Raw genomic sequence first — 16,599 nt, 5'->3', positions numbered from 1 at the left:
TTGTAAATGTGCTTTATTGTCGTTGTCATTAGTCTGACTGGAACAAAGTGCTGCTACTGACATTTAATGTGTTGGAATGAGCGTTTCTCAATTAATCCACCAGGGGCGCCGCTCCGAATTAACCATACTGGACAAATACCACGAAGAAGAGGAAAGTTTTATGAAGTAGAAGAAAGCCAGTAATAACAAACATGGAGACGACAGAGGTAACACTAGTGTGGATACTAATGTTGCAGCATTTTCACTGGTAAGGTTTAAAAGCTTAGCTTCAGCAGGAAGAGAAAAGAGAAATGAGAGATAAGTTTGTTTTTCACTTCTGCTGGTGGCGGTCTGCACCGCACCATACCTCCATAGTATTATCAGTAGGATGGAAACTGGCCCAGTCCTGGGTAGTTGTCCTAAATGTGTCAGCGTTACTTTTATCACCATCATTTATTTGGTTAAATCTTCACACTGTTCACACTTCCCACACATTACTCCTCCTCCTCATACCTGCTGCACTGAACTGTGAATGTCACACGGCCGTAAGTGGTATCGATACAGTTGTATCGGATTACTTTTACGAGTACACACACTGAGTATCGGAGCCAAAGCCTGATACTGGTATCGGATCGGTGCGTCCCTAATCATAATTATAATGGTTATAATGGTCCACCTAAATACACTCTTCAGTTACATAGCTTCTTAACAGATTTGTATATTCATCCAAGGAGACAAAAACATTTAGTTGTAAAATATTTTGAGGATTTTTCCATAGACTCGGAAGAAAAATAACACAATGTTTGTTTGTTTGTTTGTTTGTTTGTTTGTTTTTACGAAGTTCTGTATAAAGCCTTGGAAATTTCTACAGAATCCATCTAGAGGAACAATAGTTATCAAAGTTATTGATAGGTGATAAAAAAAAAAAATAGTAACGCTTTGTAAATAAAAACATACTGTACCCATGAGGTCTCTTCCATCTTAATGAAGACCAGGAAACCAGATTCTAGAGTCCACAGTTATTACTGCTGTGATATCTGTATGTGTGGTTTAAGATATCCGAATACTTAAATACTGGTGGGGTAATTTGGTTTTATTGCATTTACTGTATTGACCAAACTGGTGAGCAGTATTTTACTGAATAATCTGGTTGAAATGTTTGTATATATTTTTTTACAGTTTGTATCTCACTCTCCTGAATTTGCCTTTGTTTTGTAATATTTTGTGAGAACCTAATTTAATGCAGCAGACATAAAATAATATTTTTTTTCTTATATCAAAATTTGCTATGGCGCCTCTTATTGGGATTAAACAGCACTGTTTCTGTTTTAATATCCATCTCATTCAACCAGAAGGTGTCACTTTGGGATCCTTTACCATTTCCTGTTTATATTTGTGTTTTTTCATTGTACTATAATTATGCAAATCAAGGGTTTGCTGTTTTTTCTCACAAAACAAAATAAAAAATATCCACAAATCATACAACCCTAATGTCTGGTTGATTTGAAGTTAATGATGATGCAATATTTCACCTTCTCATGTTGGTAGATGTTTGTCAGACGGGCCTGAACAAAACCATGAGAGCTTTATTGTTGTCTACAATGAGGTGAACACAGTTGAATCATAATTCTTACTTTTTATAATCTTATTTTGATCTCATTTAACTCATTTATTCTGTCTGCCATCAGGCTGTTAATAAGATAAGATAAGATAAGATAAGATAAGATAAGATAAGATAAGATAAGATAAGATAAGATAAGACTTTAGTGTCTTTTTTGCATACTGTACTATGATTCACTCTTAAACCATATTTACAGACTGTAAACAGAATTGCCCACTGTGAGATAAATAAAGTTCTCTATCTACACGTTAACTGGTGTGAATCCTGATCCTGCAGGAGCGGTATTTCTTATAAGATACTCTGACTGCAGCTGTTAGACTCACAGCAGCAACGATGCAGAGCGCTGTTAGAACTGTGACCTCCTCAGCAGGTCTGTGTGGAGACCAGGTCCTGTTCTGGGCTGAAGTTTCGCTGGGAGCACTGGACAAAAAAACAAGAAAAGTTTCAACATTAGATTTGTATGAAGGGTGGAACTTAAGTAAAAGGACACAAGAAATCAAACCTGCCTTGTGATGGAAGCAGGAGACGGGCTGACGACACGTGAAGGAGGAACAGCATCATGGAACAGACACAACCTCTTATCAGGACATAGAACATAACCCTGATATCCGTTTATCTGAGAATGAAACACAGCAGCAACATGATGTAACACTAGCTACGAATTAACTTAGAGATTTGGTTAGCTAGGATTAACTAACAAGATAAGATAAGTAAATTAAAATAAGTAAATTAAGATAAGTAAAATAAGCTAAGATAAGATAAGTAAAATAAGATAAGATAAGAGAGAGAGAGAGAAACGATATCTTAATTCTTGGTATGTCCTGTGCATCCAGTGAATTGACAAAAATAACAATTTTAGAATCTTTAAATAAAGACAAAGAGAGAATAAACACAGCATGAAATGGGACACAAACCCAGGTTTTCTCTGATGTGAACTTTGATGTTCCACCATTATCAACACAACTACTTCCAAAGGTTTTTGCTACTTCAACATTTAAGCATTTATTCTGACGTCTGTTTATATGACTGTAAAATAGATGCTATAAGGACAGCCCAGCATGATATGAACAGAGTGAAAATGGGCTTATGGTCTTTTTGGGTCTTATTGTTTTATGCATATTTATAGTATTTGGATTAAACTGTTGCTATCTTATAATTTAATCATGCTTTTAGATGTAAAGTACTTTGGTCTTCTTTATGTTGTTGTAAAGTGCCATATGTGACCGGTTTATTCCCTCTGCGTTGTGTTTTGTTGTTGGTTGTGCATAAACCCAAGACACAGTGGCTCATGTGGAGGCAGTCTCCATTTATTTAGCCTGGATAAATGACTATAAAACAGTTAGCAGGGATGCTAATTTGTGCCCTGTACCCAGATCTATAGTGATGAGAATATCATGTTAACACCGTGCGGGACGGACAACAAAACTAACACTTAATGATAGTAGAAGAAATAATAAAGTTCAATATCAAAATAAATACAACTTAATAAACATGGATGACATAAATAATAAGAAATATTAGCAAACTAGAAAAGCACTTGGAGAGCGCAGACCTCCACCAAGGCAGATCAGCCCCCACCCCCCATCACCACCAAAATTTAATCATTTTTTCCTTGCGCCAGTATCAACATTTCCTGAAAATTTCATCAAAATCCATCCATAACTTTTTGAGTTATCTTGCTACCAAACAAACAAACAGATAAACCCCAATGAAAACACAAAAGTCAACAGAGCGTAACGGAAGAGAAAGGGAGCGGAACGATATTTCGTACAAAGTTGAAGCTTGGTACCAGTCATGTGTATGTCAAATTATATTAAATTCCAATCAATATTTGTTGAGTTATAATGAAAAATGTGTCATAAATGGGATTTTCAATGTTAAATGTAAATGTCCACAGAGTCCACATTCCACAGTGGATGTGGGCAATTTTGTGCCAGATACAAGATATTGTTCGAAGCTACGGGTGGATCAAATCGGAGGCTAATTGGAGTCGTTTTGAATTTTTTATGAATTTTTGAAAATTGCTCAATGATGAGAGATAGGAAAATTTGAGAATTGTGACCTTGCTGTGACCTTGAACTTTGGCCTACTTGGCCCAAAATTTAATGGGTTGGTCCCAGGGCCTAGGCCTATCTGTGGGTAAAATTTGGTAAAGATGTGTGGCAGGAGGATTTGCTCCTCCCTTCCCCCCGTGTGCCAAATCGGCATTGATTGAAGGGAGGCGCTACCTGCCGTATATATACGCAGGTGAAACTACTTTCTCTCCTTTCGCTCTTCCTCATCAGCAGCAGCGTTGGCTGTGTGGCGTTTCTTTTTAAAATCCAGTGCAACGCTGGTGGCTGGTCGGCGAGGCTGAAAAGTGCAACTGACTTCCTGAACAGCGTGTGGAAGCGTGTTTCCTTGTTGGCGTCTCATTGGGTGTGTGTATACCGTGTGGTGAAGCCGGGTTTAAGAAAAAGAGTTCCACTCTGCACGTAACGTGACTGTGGAGCCAGCGGACATTCCCAGAGTCCACCACCGCCATTTCCTTCACCCTCCGAAGCACTGCTGTTCTGGCTGTTTTGACCGATTTTATGATTTTATTTTAATCTCGCATCCGTGGCCCCTGTGCGGAGCGACACGGATGCGCCATCCCCCTCTTCGGCGGTTCCTTTTCATTTGGTTAATTTGTATTCCGTCGTGTTAAGTGTTTGTTTGTTTGTTTGTTTGTTTGTGTTATATTGAATTGGTTTTGTTGAATCTTTTGTTACAATATCTTTTGTTTTGTGTTAGTGTATTATTGGGTTGTGTTTTATTATAATTGTATGCATTCCATTTGTGTTTCATTGAATCTTGGTTTATTGAGTTTGTCTATTCTTAGTTTGTTATTGTGCTGTTTAATTTTGTGTATTATAGTCTGATTAATTGTTTTTTTCTTTACTTTAGTTGAGGGGTTGGGGGCAGCGCGTGGCCTTTTTTTTAATTGTTCTCTCTTTTCTTTTGAACAGGTGCCGTGGGCCTAGGGTGGCAGCGTGATCCCTGGTGGTGGAATTTTCTTCACAAAGCTTCCAGTTTTGTTGGTGTGCAGTTCACGGGTGTTGGTTTGCGGTTCCCTTCTTTTATATTTTGTTGGATCCCTGCCATAGTGGTAAGCCCCGGCCCTGTTCACCCGTATGGGCCACGTGCTAGCTTTTTAATTACTTGTTTTTTAATAGCAGTCTTTTTAATAATAATTCATTCAATAAATTGTTTTAAATCGAAACCGTCTACGCCCCTGTGGTATTGTTGTCAATTCGAACCTGTGAGCCTCCTACTAATTTCCTGGGGTGTAATTCCCCAGGTGGCGTTGTCACCAGACTTCATCCTCCAACTCTCTCTCTCTTGCCACAGATGGTTGGAATAGTTTTCCCGTAAAGTTACAAACAAACACGCAAACAAACAAACACACAAAGAAAAGTGATCACAATACCTCCTGGTGGAGGTAATAAATGTACAAATACAGGAGATGTGACAACATGGACACTGACAGAGACAATATGCAAAAGGAGAGAGGTACGGACAAGCAGGGAATTCATATATGAACACTACTGGGAGACACATGAAGAAGAGGTGGGTGTGGCTGGAGGACTAGCCCCTCAAACAGACTGTACAATAAACAAGACACCAGGTATGGAGAAACTGTGAATGGAAAATGAGAATTCAACCCAATGTTGTGTAATTATATAATGATGTATATTGAATGCGTTACACATATAAATAAAGTTTGATTGATTGATTGATTGATTATTTATACAGTGATTTACAGTGAATAGTTTACCTGAACTGTGTCACCTGATGGACAGTCCACCCATTCAGAGCCGGACACCTGGATTTGGTACTTGTTAAATCCAACACATCTGTGTCGGTAACAGCGTCCCTCCATCGAACTGTTCAACAGCAGAGATGGATTCTGACAGTAGAGGACACACAGGTGGTTATGGTACATTCATACTCTGAGGGGGAAATGACAGAGGTGTTTCCACTCACCTGTCTGGTCAGACTAGAGAAGAAGCAGCGACTTTCAAAGCCAAAGACCTCATCTTCAACCGACTGCCAGCTGTTTTCTGTTTTCCAACATTCACTCTGAAGAACGAGAGGACACAAAAGACAAAACATGAGGCGCTGCGGCAATAAAAATTTGAACTGACATCAAAAGCTAATGTCAAAAAGTCTAAGTAATGGACAGTGTTGGGAGTACTGTGTTACAAAAGTAATGCATTACAGTAATGGATTAACAAATCAAAAATGCAGCAGTAAAGTTCTATTTCCTATTCATGGTCAGCCAGTGGATGAAGATGGCAGAAGACGGTACATTCACAAGATAGACCTATACTCATTCAAACACACTCATATACGATGGGTTTGTACGAAATCTGGACATCGTAGACACGCTCCCTCCACGAATGTCGACGAACTCCAGATTTTGTTCAAACTGGAGGATTCGTACAAACCCATCATTCGTAAGAATCTTTGTGACCGAGGCATTAGCGCTCTTTCCTTGAAAATGAACACATCCAGTCTCTGAAATTTTTTTTAAAAAGCAGGCGTTTTTGGTCCGTTTTTCCATTTGTCAGGTAGTAACTTTATTTTTCGTTATTACAAAGAGAAAACCAAAATCAACACATTTTTTAAATTTGGTTTATCTGTTTTGACACTGAAAAAGAAAAACGCCTTGAAATTCAACTTTAATTCTAATTTTAAATCAATTAGCCAACTAGTTGTTGTTTTGTTTCTGAAAGGAAAATCCAATTACCAAAAGATACACTGACCTTTCTGCACCATATCACCCTCTACTTGGTGTAAAATGCTCTGAAGTACATTTTGTCGCTTTACACTGTTAAATTCTACTTCTGTAATTATTTTGGTGAAAGTAACTCAAAAGTAATACAGGAGTCATGTAACGCATTACAGTTCCAAGACAGTAATATTGTAAGGTAAGGAATTACTTATAAATAACTAACAAGTAATCTGTGATGTATTACAGTTAGAGAGTAAATTGTACAACACTGGTAATAGAAAGGGAACATGACTTACTCCATTTTTGAGAGGTTTATAGATGCGACACCCCTCCAGATATGGATCAGTGAGACACTTGCCTTTGTGGAGGTGAAGATAATGACACCCAAAATCACTGACAAGAAAGAAAATAGTGCAGAACTCTGTCATTTTGAAGTGAACTATGAATTGGGAAAGTATAAAACAATTGTACAATAAAGGACTTACAACTTTAAATGTACCTGCCAGTGCAAAAAAACTTGGATGAGTTGTCTTTGCAGGTTGAGAGGGAACCAAACGAAGCTCCCTCAGCTGTTCGAACACACAGTTACAGAATCGTTGGAGGAATTATGATGAAATCTCTACACATTTTCCAGACTGTTCTGCGTCCATACCCTCTCCCCAGATCAGACTCTGTGCCCGGCTCAGGTTCACCGTGTACCAGCCGGTGTCCTGGAATGCAGCCAGAGTGACCCGGTCGATCCGGACTGTGGTGGAACCCCCCAGCACCGCCGCCATGATGGAGCCCTGCAGCACCCGGGACTCCCAGTGAGAGGACACCCTGCCTGGAAGGACATCCTACAGGACGGAGGTGGAGGATGAGATACTGGTAGTGGTGGAAGGGGACCATTTAAAAAAAAAAAAAAAAATCCCTTAAACCTTATCTTTTCTCCTTGGCTTTTGAAACCAGGTGAGATGTTTGAATGTATTATTTTTTTGTTGTTTTTAATTGTATGGCATTTTATGTTTTTTTTTAATTTATTCTGGCATTTTATAATTTTATTTCAGTTTCATTTATTCTTCTGTGCAGCACTGTTTTCTTTTTTGTATAGTTCTATGTCTTTTAATCTATTCTGTATTTTATTCTTTTATTTGGTTTTAATCATTCTTCTGTACAGCACTTTGGTCTACTGCAATTTTTTTTTCTTAAAAACAAAACAAAACACAACAACAAAATAACAACAACAAGATGAATAATATCATCAACTCCTCTTTACAATGCTCAGGGCTGATTAAGAGTTAATACAATGTATACTAACAACAAATTTCTCCATTAAAAGGGCATAGGAGACAGCAGGATATTCTTGTTGACAGTAGAGAAAAAAGGATTCCATTGTTTACAAAACAAATTAATTTGTTCACGAACAGAAAACATAATATTTTCCAACTTTAAAAAGAAAAGTAAATCATGCACCCATTGCACAAAGGCGGGTGGCAGAGGTTCCTTCCACTGTGGTTGTTTTAAAGTGCTTTACAAATAAAGTTGGATTGGATTGGATTGGATTGGATTGGATTGGATTGGATTGGACTGGATTGTACCATAAAAAGTGCTTGCATCACTTGGACAGTACCAGATTTTCTAGAGCTCCTCCTGTGTCTGGATCAGTGGACTTCAGGTGCTTCTGCAGAGCTGAGACGACAGACCGGGTGTAAATCCTCATCTGGCCTGATGCATCAGGATGAACCACTTTGCCCCACGGAGAACAGCCTGGAAGACCACCCAAGAAAAACGCATGTTCTTATTTTGTCTTTATGACGCAGAATAAGTGGTAGGAAATTCTCCACGGACCATGTGAAGGTTTATTTGATCTGGTGTATACAGTTGCCGAAAAAATGATTAGACCACCCTTGTTTTCTTCAGTTTCTTGTTCATTTTAATGCCTGGTACAACTAAAGGAACATTTGTTTGGACAAATATAATGATAACAACAAAACAAAATAGCTCATAGTAGTTTCATTTCAGAGCTGATATCTATCCATTTTCCATGTTTTCTTGATAATAACCAAAATTACTTCAGTTCTTACATTAACATCTATGGCATTGTACTGACAAAAACAGTGCTTTTAGGCATTCCATGTTTTCTTTTCTGTCTGTTTTAGTCGCATGATACACACAGGAGTTAGTACTTGATTGCATAACCATTGTTTTGATGACTTTGGATGGTCTAATAATTTTTCCACCACTGTATTAGTTGATGAGTTTGTGGCCTTGGTGCATTTCCCCCTGGGTTTAGTTTCATGATAATATTTTAACCCATAAAGACCCAAAGCTCCACCATCGACCAAATTTCATCCCACTGATCTAAACTGTTTAATACCCACTGATCCACTAATCCTGTCAATACATGTAAATAACTGGTGAAAAATGCAGTTTGTCATCTTTTCATTGTCATTGGATATGACCTATTTGGACATTCAGAGGCTCCGTAGTGAACAAGGAAACACTGTCATCTTCTACAACATTGATTCGCCAGTAAAACCCATGGAGTTGGATCAATGACAGTGGATGGACACAGTTGGATTTACATTCAGTTAATGATATCTTTGCCGAAAAAGTCATTTTTTTCTGTTTTGATATAATAACTGTCGAATTAACTCTGAGTTTTCATGAACATCTAAACTAAATGTAGGAAATTAAATATATGCAAATACGTGATTTAAAGTGAAAAATGCAAAATGCAGAGGATAGTATTATAATAAATGGTGGTAAATCACTGAAGAAACGTTAAATAGAGAGAAAAATGCATTGCTGGGTCTCAGGAAGATACAGTGAATGACTAAGATAATTATGGTATGAGGTTAACGATATGTTAAAAAAAAAAAAAAAAAAATATATATATATATATATATATATATATATATATATATATATATACATATGTATATATATATATATATAGCCTCAATTCAGTGAGTTCTGCGTTTTCATCCAAATCGTGTCCAGAGTAGAGTGCTAAAAGCCTTCCATGACAAATCTCTTTGTGTTAAAATCTGATAATATACACAATTAAGTCATGGTTACATTTGTAAATGTAAATGTCAGCAGGTTTACAGACATCTGTTTATGATTGAGGTCTATGGGGAAAATGATTTTAGGATTGTTTCACTGCATTAATGCAGGGGAATTGGAGAAACATCTGACTGGCAGTACTGATGTTCTGACACATGCCTTGACCTGCAGTTTAATGATCACATCAGTTTCTACTGACTCAAAGCTAGCGTGGGTGGGCGTAGTGGACACAGTGATCTGGAACAGTTTGTCCATCTGTACATATGGACTTTTAATAATGAAGCACAATTGGTCTTGGTTCTGCAGACTGAATTTAAACCCAATCCATTCAACAGACCTGGAGAAGAGGAGGAACAGTCTCTCCAGGAATGAAACAGATCCTTAGAGAAACCGAGTGCATGAAACAGCTCATGGATCACAGTCTGCAAAAAAAAACATGCCCAAACAGTTTCCAGTTAATACACCGAACGAAGACAGTTTATCAGAACACTGTCTCTTCTTTTAAAATAACATTTATGATATATAATTTTTTTATTTCTACAGTGCCATATTGTACATGCATACAGATATCTGGTGACAGCAAGGGGTTTGGGGTTAAGTGGGTTTTGTTTGATTTTCTCTCTTTTTTTATGTATGTGAATTCCTGTGTGTATTTTCATTGTTCTGTATTCTGAAAATTCAGTAAACACATCTAAACACAAAAATAACAGTTAAAGAGAACACTCCATAGAACCATATGTGTAGCGTAGAGCACATTCCAAAGTGTTTCCTTCATCATTTGAGTTATACCTGTACAGTGGTCAGGTGATCGTATGTGGCTCCGGTCAGTCTGTCTCTACAGATGACCACCACTCCAGCCACAGGACGTCCAGTGGTGTCCATCTGACAGTGGACAGCGTACGCCAGGACACCAGGCTGCAAGGACAGGAAGTCAGTAGAGGAACGTAAAGGCCGTCAGTGAGAGGTTCTTCATGACATTCCATTCAGGGTTTTCGTGAGTCTTCACCTCCGCTCTGCACTTGTCTGTGTCCAGGACATGAAGGTACAACAGGAAGTCGGTGTCGGCGACTCCAGCACCTTCTGGTCGGAGCACAGTCCTACGGGGGGAGTCAGGGTCTGGGTAAACGTCACACCCACCCAAGTGATCCTCTGGGATCTGACAGTAGAAGAAGAGCAAACAGCTGAGGTATGTGGGACTGAAGGTCAACTTCTGATCATCTGTTTGTCCAGGTGTAGACGCCTAGAAATACATCATTTTGATTGATCCGGTGCTTACGGTCACATCCAGACACGTCTCAGTTCTGTAGTTGTTGTTGGCTCGGCCACATCTGGAGGAAGAAAACTGTACACTTTAAATCAGTTCATTCATCCATTATTTATTTATAATAATGATAAGGAAATGCACACCTACCATACACCACCAGAGGGGGAATGTGAGAGTGAATGAATAATGGATCAGTGATGTAAAGTGCTTTGGGTGCCTTGAAAAGTGCTATAAAAATCTAATCCATTATTATTATTACTATTATTATTATATCACAATCAGAATACTTTATTAATCCCAAGGGGAAATTATTGTGTGTTACAGTTGCTCCATTCAAGTAGAATAATAAGTAAGACGAAAAAAAATTATAAATACAACAAAAAAGAAACAAAATAAATGATATATATATATCAAATGTACATATACAGTGTGTGTGTGTGTGTGTGTGTGTGTGTACACATATATATATATATAAATTTATTTATTTTATTTATTTTTTTGTTTTTTTGATAAATATATCACAATTAGAACAGTAATTTGGACACAGTGGTTCTCTAACTTTTTACAGTGGAGTACCCCCTGAAGTATATTTTTAGCCACGTACCCCCAACTGTTGCCTCAGCATTACTGATTTTAAAAATGAGGAAAAAATGTGTTCCTGTGCTAAAGGTTTCTATTTATATTTTCAAAACTTTGTAAACAAACAACATATATTTAACTTTAATATATTCAAAATAACAAATCTTTATCCGCAAGTGTTGTGTGCAAAATATAAACTGAAAAGTGTCCTCTTTCATTGATAACAAAAATTTATTAAATGGTTATTAATGACTAAATGAACCTTCCATCAACAAAAAATAATCACTTAATTACTCAAATTAATGCATCTTGAATAATGTAAAATAGAAATGTTCTTAAAATGTTACCAAAGCTTAAACAAGATGACTGACAATAATAATATAAAAAAATGTATGTATATAGAAATGAAATAAGGTCAGGAGTGTCAATTTTATTATATGAAAGTATTTATTGTGTTATATATTTCAGCATTATTTCTCATTATTTATTTTGTATTCAGTACATGATGACTTATTTAATGTGTTTAAGTACCCCCATTTGAGAAAGATTGTACTAGACAATATATCATCAATATGATAATTAAAGAAATTCACATACATAATTGTGCAAAAATATTGCCGTGTTATTAAAATTGTTTGGTTATATATATTCTACATGAAGATAAGACTTTATTTATCCCATGCTCCATCACCTGTTGTAGTTTGCAGAGCTGGAATTCCTCCACAGAAACTTGCAGTATTTGTTGATGTCTCTTCTGAGCAGCAGAGGACCAGACACTCTGTTCACTGTGTGAGGGTAAACAGTCCATTCATGTTAGTGCATACTGTATATATACATTTATAGAAACCGCTGTGCCGTAACACTGTGACAGAGGTGGTCATCAGGTTTATTAGCCCAGTGGTACCTGCCGTGAACCTACCCAGAACTCACCAGTCAAATTTTAATCCTTGAGTGAGTGAGTGTTGGAAACAGAAGGACAGTGGAAGCATTTGAACATGTTTGTCAGCTGTGGGGTGTTTGTGGTCTAAGGAAAAGTCTGGACCTCAAGAAGGAAAACTTACCGTCCAGTTGGCCATCTGATACTGTCTATCTAAAACTATTCCAACTTTATTGTCATAAATATATATGTTTTTTCTTAACATAGAATTTTTTCCATACTAGTAATATTCCTTTATAATGAAAAAAAAAAAAAAAAGACTTTTTCTTGATGTATTATGATTTTATTGTGTTTATTTTACAATTATACTCTCAAAGTGTTATTATTTTCTAACATTTTATTTTATGACTTTGTCTTGAAATTTTTGATTTTGTTTCTTTGACAAAACAACTTTCTATTCACACTATTACTACTTTTTTAAAATCCTTTTGACTTTTCTTGACTGATCTCAATTCCATTCTTGACACATTATAACATATAATAACATTATACATTTTCATAAAATAACTTTTTACTCAGTATACTGGGTTTTTTTTTGTTTTGTTTTGTTTTGTTTTGTTTTCAAATTACAAAAACATTCAGATTCAGACTATTTATTAATTCCCGAAGGGCACTTCAGTTCACAGTTACCCACAGTTACATTACCTTCATATTATTATTACTTTTTCTCAGTATGTTAGGACTTTCTTCTTATTTTCACCTGACAGTAGAGATGACACCATCCTGACGGCCTCCTCCACCGCCTCCTCCAGCCGTCCTCTCTCTGCATCTGATAGGCTGCTGCTCTCTCTTGGAGTCCAGGTCTTGATTCTGATTGGCTGTGGCTGGGTCGTGGTAGGAGGGTCTCTTTGTTTCCTCAGTTTCGTCGACCGTGATGCCCTGGGTCCTGGGTCTCCGGTCGGGTCTCTGATTGTGTTCTGAGTGGGTGGTCTGTCTTGGTGGATGGGTGCAGCTCTGACTGGTCTGACCTGGGCCTGAACCTCATCAAAGATGCACTTAGGCAGGGAACGAGGGAATTCAACCAGCAGCAGCACCACTACCGCCAGCATCCCCACCCACAGTCTGTGGGATGGAGCTAAAGCCATAATTATGGAGCCGTTTTCAGCGTCACAGGGAGGACTGCTGCAAACTTTTCAACTTTCTGGATAAAAAATACAGTTTATAATGGTGACAATAATTACAGGGTTCATACACATTTTTAAAGGTCAGATTCAAGCACTTTTAAGAGTCATTTTCACCTTATCGTTGGGGTCAAATACATATCTACAGGAATGCATATACTCATGATTATTTTTTTCACTTTTTTATCACAATGATGTACATTGAATTATGCTATAAACATCTAAAATTAGGTTTTATAACAACAAAAAGTTTAGAAATTAAAGAAGGACCAAGGGAAGCTACTTGGTGTTCTTCAGACACACTCGCACTGGAACACAGATTAACCCTTTCATGCATAGTGGTCACTACAGTGGACAGCTATTCTGCAGCTGTTCTCTTGTATACTCATGGATTTTGTTGTTCTTTTCGTAGTTGTTTTTTTTTTTTTTTTTACACATATCTTTATTAAAGTTTTAAGACACTACATATCTTTTCTGACATGAATTGGTAACATTATGTAGATCTCTCCTGATCATAAACCCCAAGAATTACAAGCCCTCCCCACAGTTTTCACACAATTTATCAGTAAATACATGTTTCTGTGCATCAAAAATTAAACGTGTGGTGTCCAGCCGAGTGGACATTTTTGCAACTTCATGAAAAATAGGTTCATAAGAATTTTTTTTTTTCTTTTTTTTTTTATGTATTTTTTAAATTTTTTTTCAATTATTTTTACTTTATTTTTCAGAAGAAAATTTTCAGTCGCATTGTTTTTTTCATGCCTAAAGAGGAATAAAAACACTCAGGAAAAAATTTTGATTAAGGTTCTCATAATTTGTGCATGAAAGGGTTAAGATAAAAAAGTACCTGGAGTCGACCTGAGAACACCTGGAAATTTTCTTTTTTGACAGTTTTAATTTTCAAAATGAATCACTTCTCTGTAAGTAGCTTGAATTAATATTAAAAATAAATAAATAAATCAGATCACAGACTTAGAATTACAAGCACTTAAACTAAAATTCAAGCACTTTTCAGACCTTGAAAACACATTGGAATTCAAGCATTTTCAAGGATTTCAAGCACCTGAACTAACCCTGCAATTAATTTTAAAAAGCCTAAATTAACTGCATGCCACAGCTGTTTGAATCCAAAAATGCAAATACAAATAGATTATTTCAACAGCTATAGATGCCTGTTTTTTGTGTGAATGTGTTTGTTGTTGTTGTTACTGACACATAGAAACTGAGATTGTTAAAACTGATCGACAAGTAAAAACATCCATCGTAAAAGTAGTGAAACTTGCTGTGCAACACACTCATTGCAGAATCAGAAACTTAAGCTACATTTTTGTAAATACCATGCCTCATATTGCAAAACTGAATGAATCCAATAAAACTACATTAACTCTTGTGAAGTGGCACCAAAGAGGGGTCCATTTACTCTTTAACCCATAAAGAGACAGTGTTGTTTTTGTAGCAGGTCCAAAATAGGTTTTTCTCTGTATTTAACTTTTCTTAATTGATTTATCACAATTTGTTCTACTTATTTTCTGGATTTTGTGTTTTTTTCATGTATTTTCCTGTATTTAATTTACTGCTCATGTAGATGTTCATAAAAGCTCAGATTAAAGTTGAGGAATATTATATCACAAATAGAGAAAACTCAAGAAAAAGTGACTTTTTTAGCAAAGATATCAATAACTGAACATAATCCCAGTGTCTCCATCCACTGTCATTGATCCAACTCCATGGGTTTGACTGTTAAATCAATGTTGTCGAAGATGACGGTGTTTCCATGGTAACTACGGAGCCTCTGAATGTCCAAATGAGTCATATTTGATGACCATGAAAAGACGACAAACTGCATTTTACACCAATTATTGACATGTATTGATAAGATTAGTGGATCAACAGGTATTAAATATTTTAGATCAGTGGTTGTTTGGGTCTCTATGGGTTAACACCTGAATTGTGTAAAGGATTAAAAGACGAAAAGCAGAATATGGTCATCAGGATTACCTTGTTGGCCAGTTCAGTCGTCTCTGTCCCTTTGGTTTAAGTGAACATCTCCATGGTTTTGGTGCATCTGCTTCTGAAGGTCTGATCTTCAGCCTTTTTGCTCAACAACCACTGAAAACAAAGAGCGTAGATTCTCGGGGATGTGCGAGTTTCGACGGGGCCTTCGCATACAAAGAACAATGGTTTTTCATCTATCAGGTGTCAGATGGTAGAGGAGGTGTCATATCGTCTATGCTGAGAGAAATTAAGTAAAAACCATCTCTGAAGCATTTTGGAAGCAAATATAACAGTTTAAACCAAACTAACCAATGCAATGATATTTACCCCAATATGCAACTACAGGGTTTCCCATAAGTCTCCATACATAGGAAAAATAAACGTTTCTTGACATAAACCATTTTTATTTATATAATATGCTCTATATGACTGCCATTTTGTCGGGAACACATTTCAATGCGTGTCCTCCACTGCTGAAGAACTATAAAGAAGAAATATAAAGAAATACATGTTAGAACCACATGTATTATGTCTCCTATGTATGGAGACTTATGGGACACCCTGTATATTATGACATGTGTCATTATTGTTTTGTACGCAGACCCGTTAGAAAAAAAAAACACCTGAATTCAACATGTCCCAATACTTTTGTCCATACAGTGTATATGATTCTCTATCAATTATGACATTGAATCTTAGCCTGTTGGACAATGATAAATTATCCAGAATGTCCATCAAGACAGTGCAACACATTCTCAACAAGTATTGCCAGGTACAACAAACCCCGCCCCTCCCACATATTTCACCCATTATAAGTAAATGGGAAGATTTTAAAAATTCATAAAAAATGTGAACTTTCACCTACTGTTCCCAAAATGTAATGAGATCCATTCTGGGTCACTGGCAATCTCTAAAGTCAATTTGGGATGAATTCAACCAATAATTTTGCTGCTACAAACATGTGAATTTTTGCCCATTATAAGTAAATGGGGAAAAAAGAGATTTTAAAAATTCATTAAAAATGTAAACTTTGACCTACTTTTCCCAAAATGTAATTAGATCTACCCTGGGTCACTAGCAATCTATAAACCAAATATGGTATGAATTCAACCAATAGTTTTGCTGCCAGAGTGTTAACAAACAAACAAACAAACAAACCGAACCAAATACAATACCCGGGGTATAATAATCATGATATAAAAGTCTCTTATTAGTACTTTAGAGATACTAAGTGATATCTTTTTCACAGTAATGTTCTTCTACACAAAGCAAACAACAATCAAGCATAAAAGTTACCCC

At 36.6% G+C, this 16,599-nt stretch overlaps 1 protein-coding gene across 1 annotated transcript; it reads right to left on the bottom strand.

The window, feature by feature from the left end:
• Window positions 1–1,756: 1,756 nt before the first annotated feature.
• On the bottom strand, window positions 1,757–15,624 carry cirop (ciliated left-right organizer metallopeptidase). The gene is made up of 15 exons (XM_030161592.1): window positions 15,304–15,624; window positions 12,885–13,325; window positions 11,939–12,032; window positions 10,681–10,732; window positions 10,411–10,560; window positions 10,194–10,319; window positions 9,742–9,826; window positions 7,966–8,102; window positions 7,009–7,192; window positions 6,856–6,925; window positions 6,653–6,749; window positions 5,606–5,701; window positions 5,397–5,528; window positions 2,107–2,216; window positions 1,757–2,020 (listed from the first exon to the last, which is right to left on the bottom strand). Exons 2-15 carry the CDS (start codon window positions 13,267–13,269, stop codon window positions 1,849–1,851), a joined length of 1,890 nt encoding a protein of 629 aa, XP_030017452.1. The 5' UTR covers window positions 13,270–13,325; window positions 15,304–15,624; the 3' UTR covers window positions 1,757–1,848.
• Between the last annotated feature and the right edge of the window lie 975 nt (window positions 15,625–16,599).

The sequence above is a fragment of the Sphaeramia orbicularis genome, chromosome 18 (genome assembly GCF_902148855.1).
Source record: "Sphaeramia orbicularis chromosome 18, fSphaOr1.1, whole genome shotgun sequence".
Classification (NCBI taxonomy): Eukaryota; Metazoa; Chordata; class Actinopteri; order Kurtiformes; family Apogonidae; genus Sphaeramia; species Sphaeramia orbicularis.
Note: the sequence above shows the minus strand (reverse complement) of the source record. Positions and strands in the feature narration are given on the sequence as shown.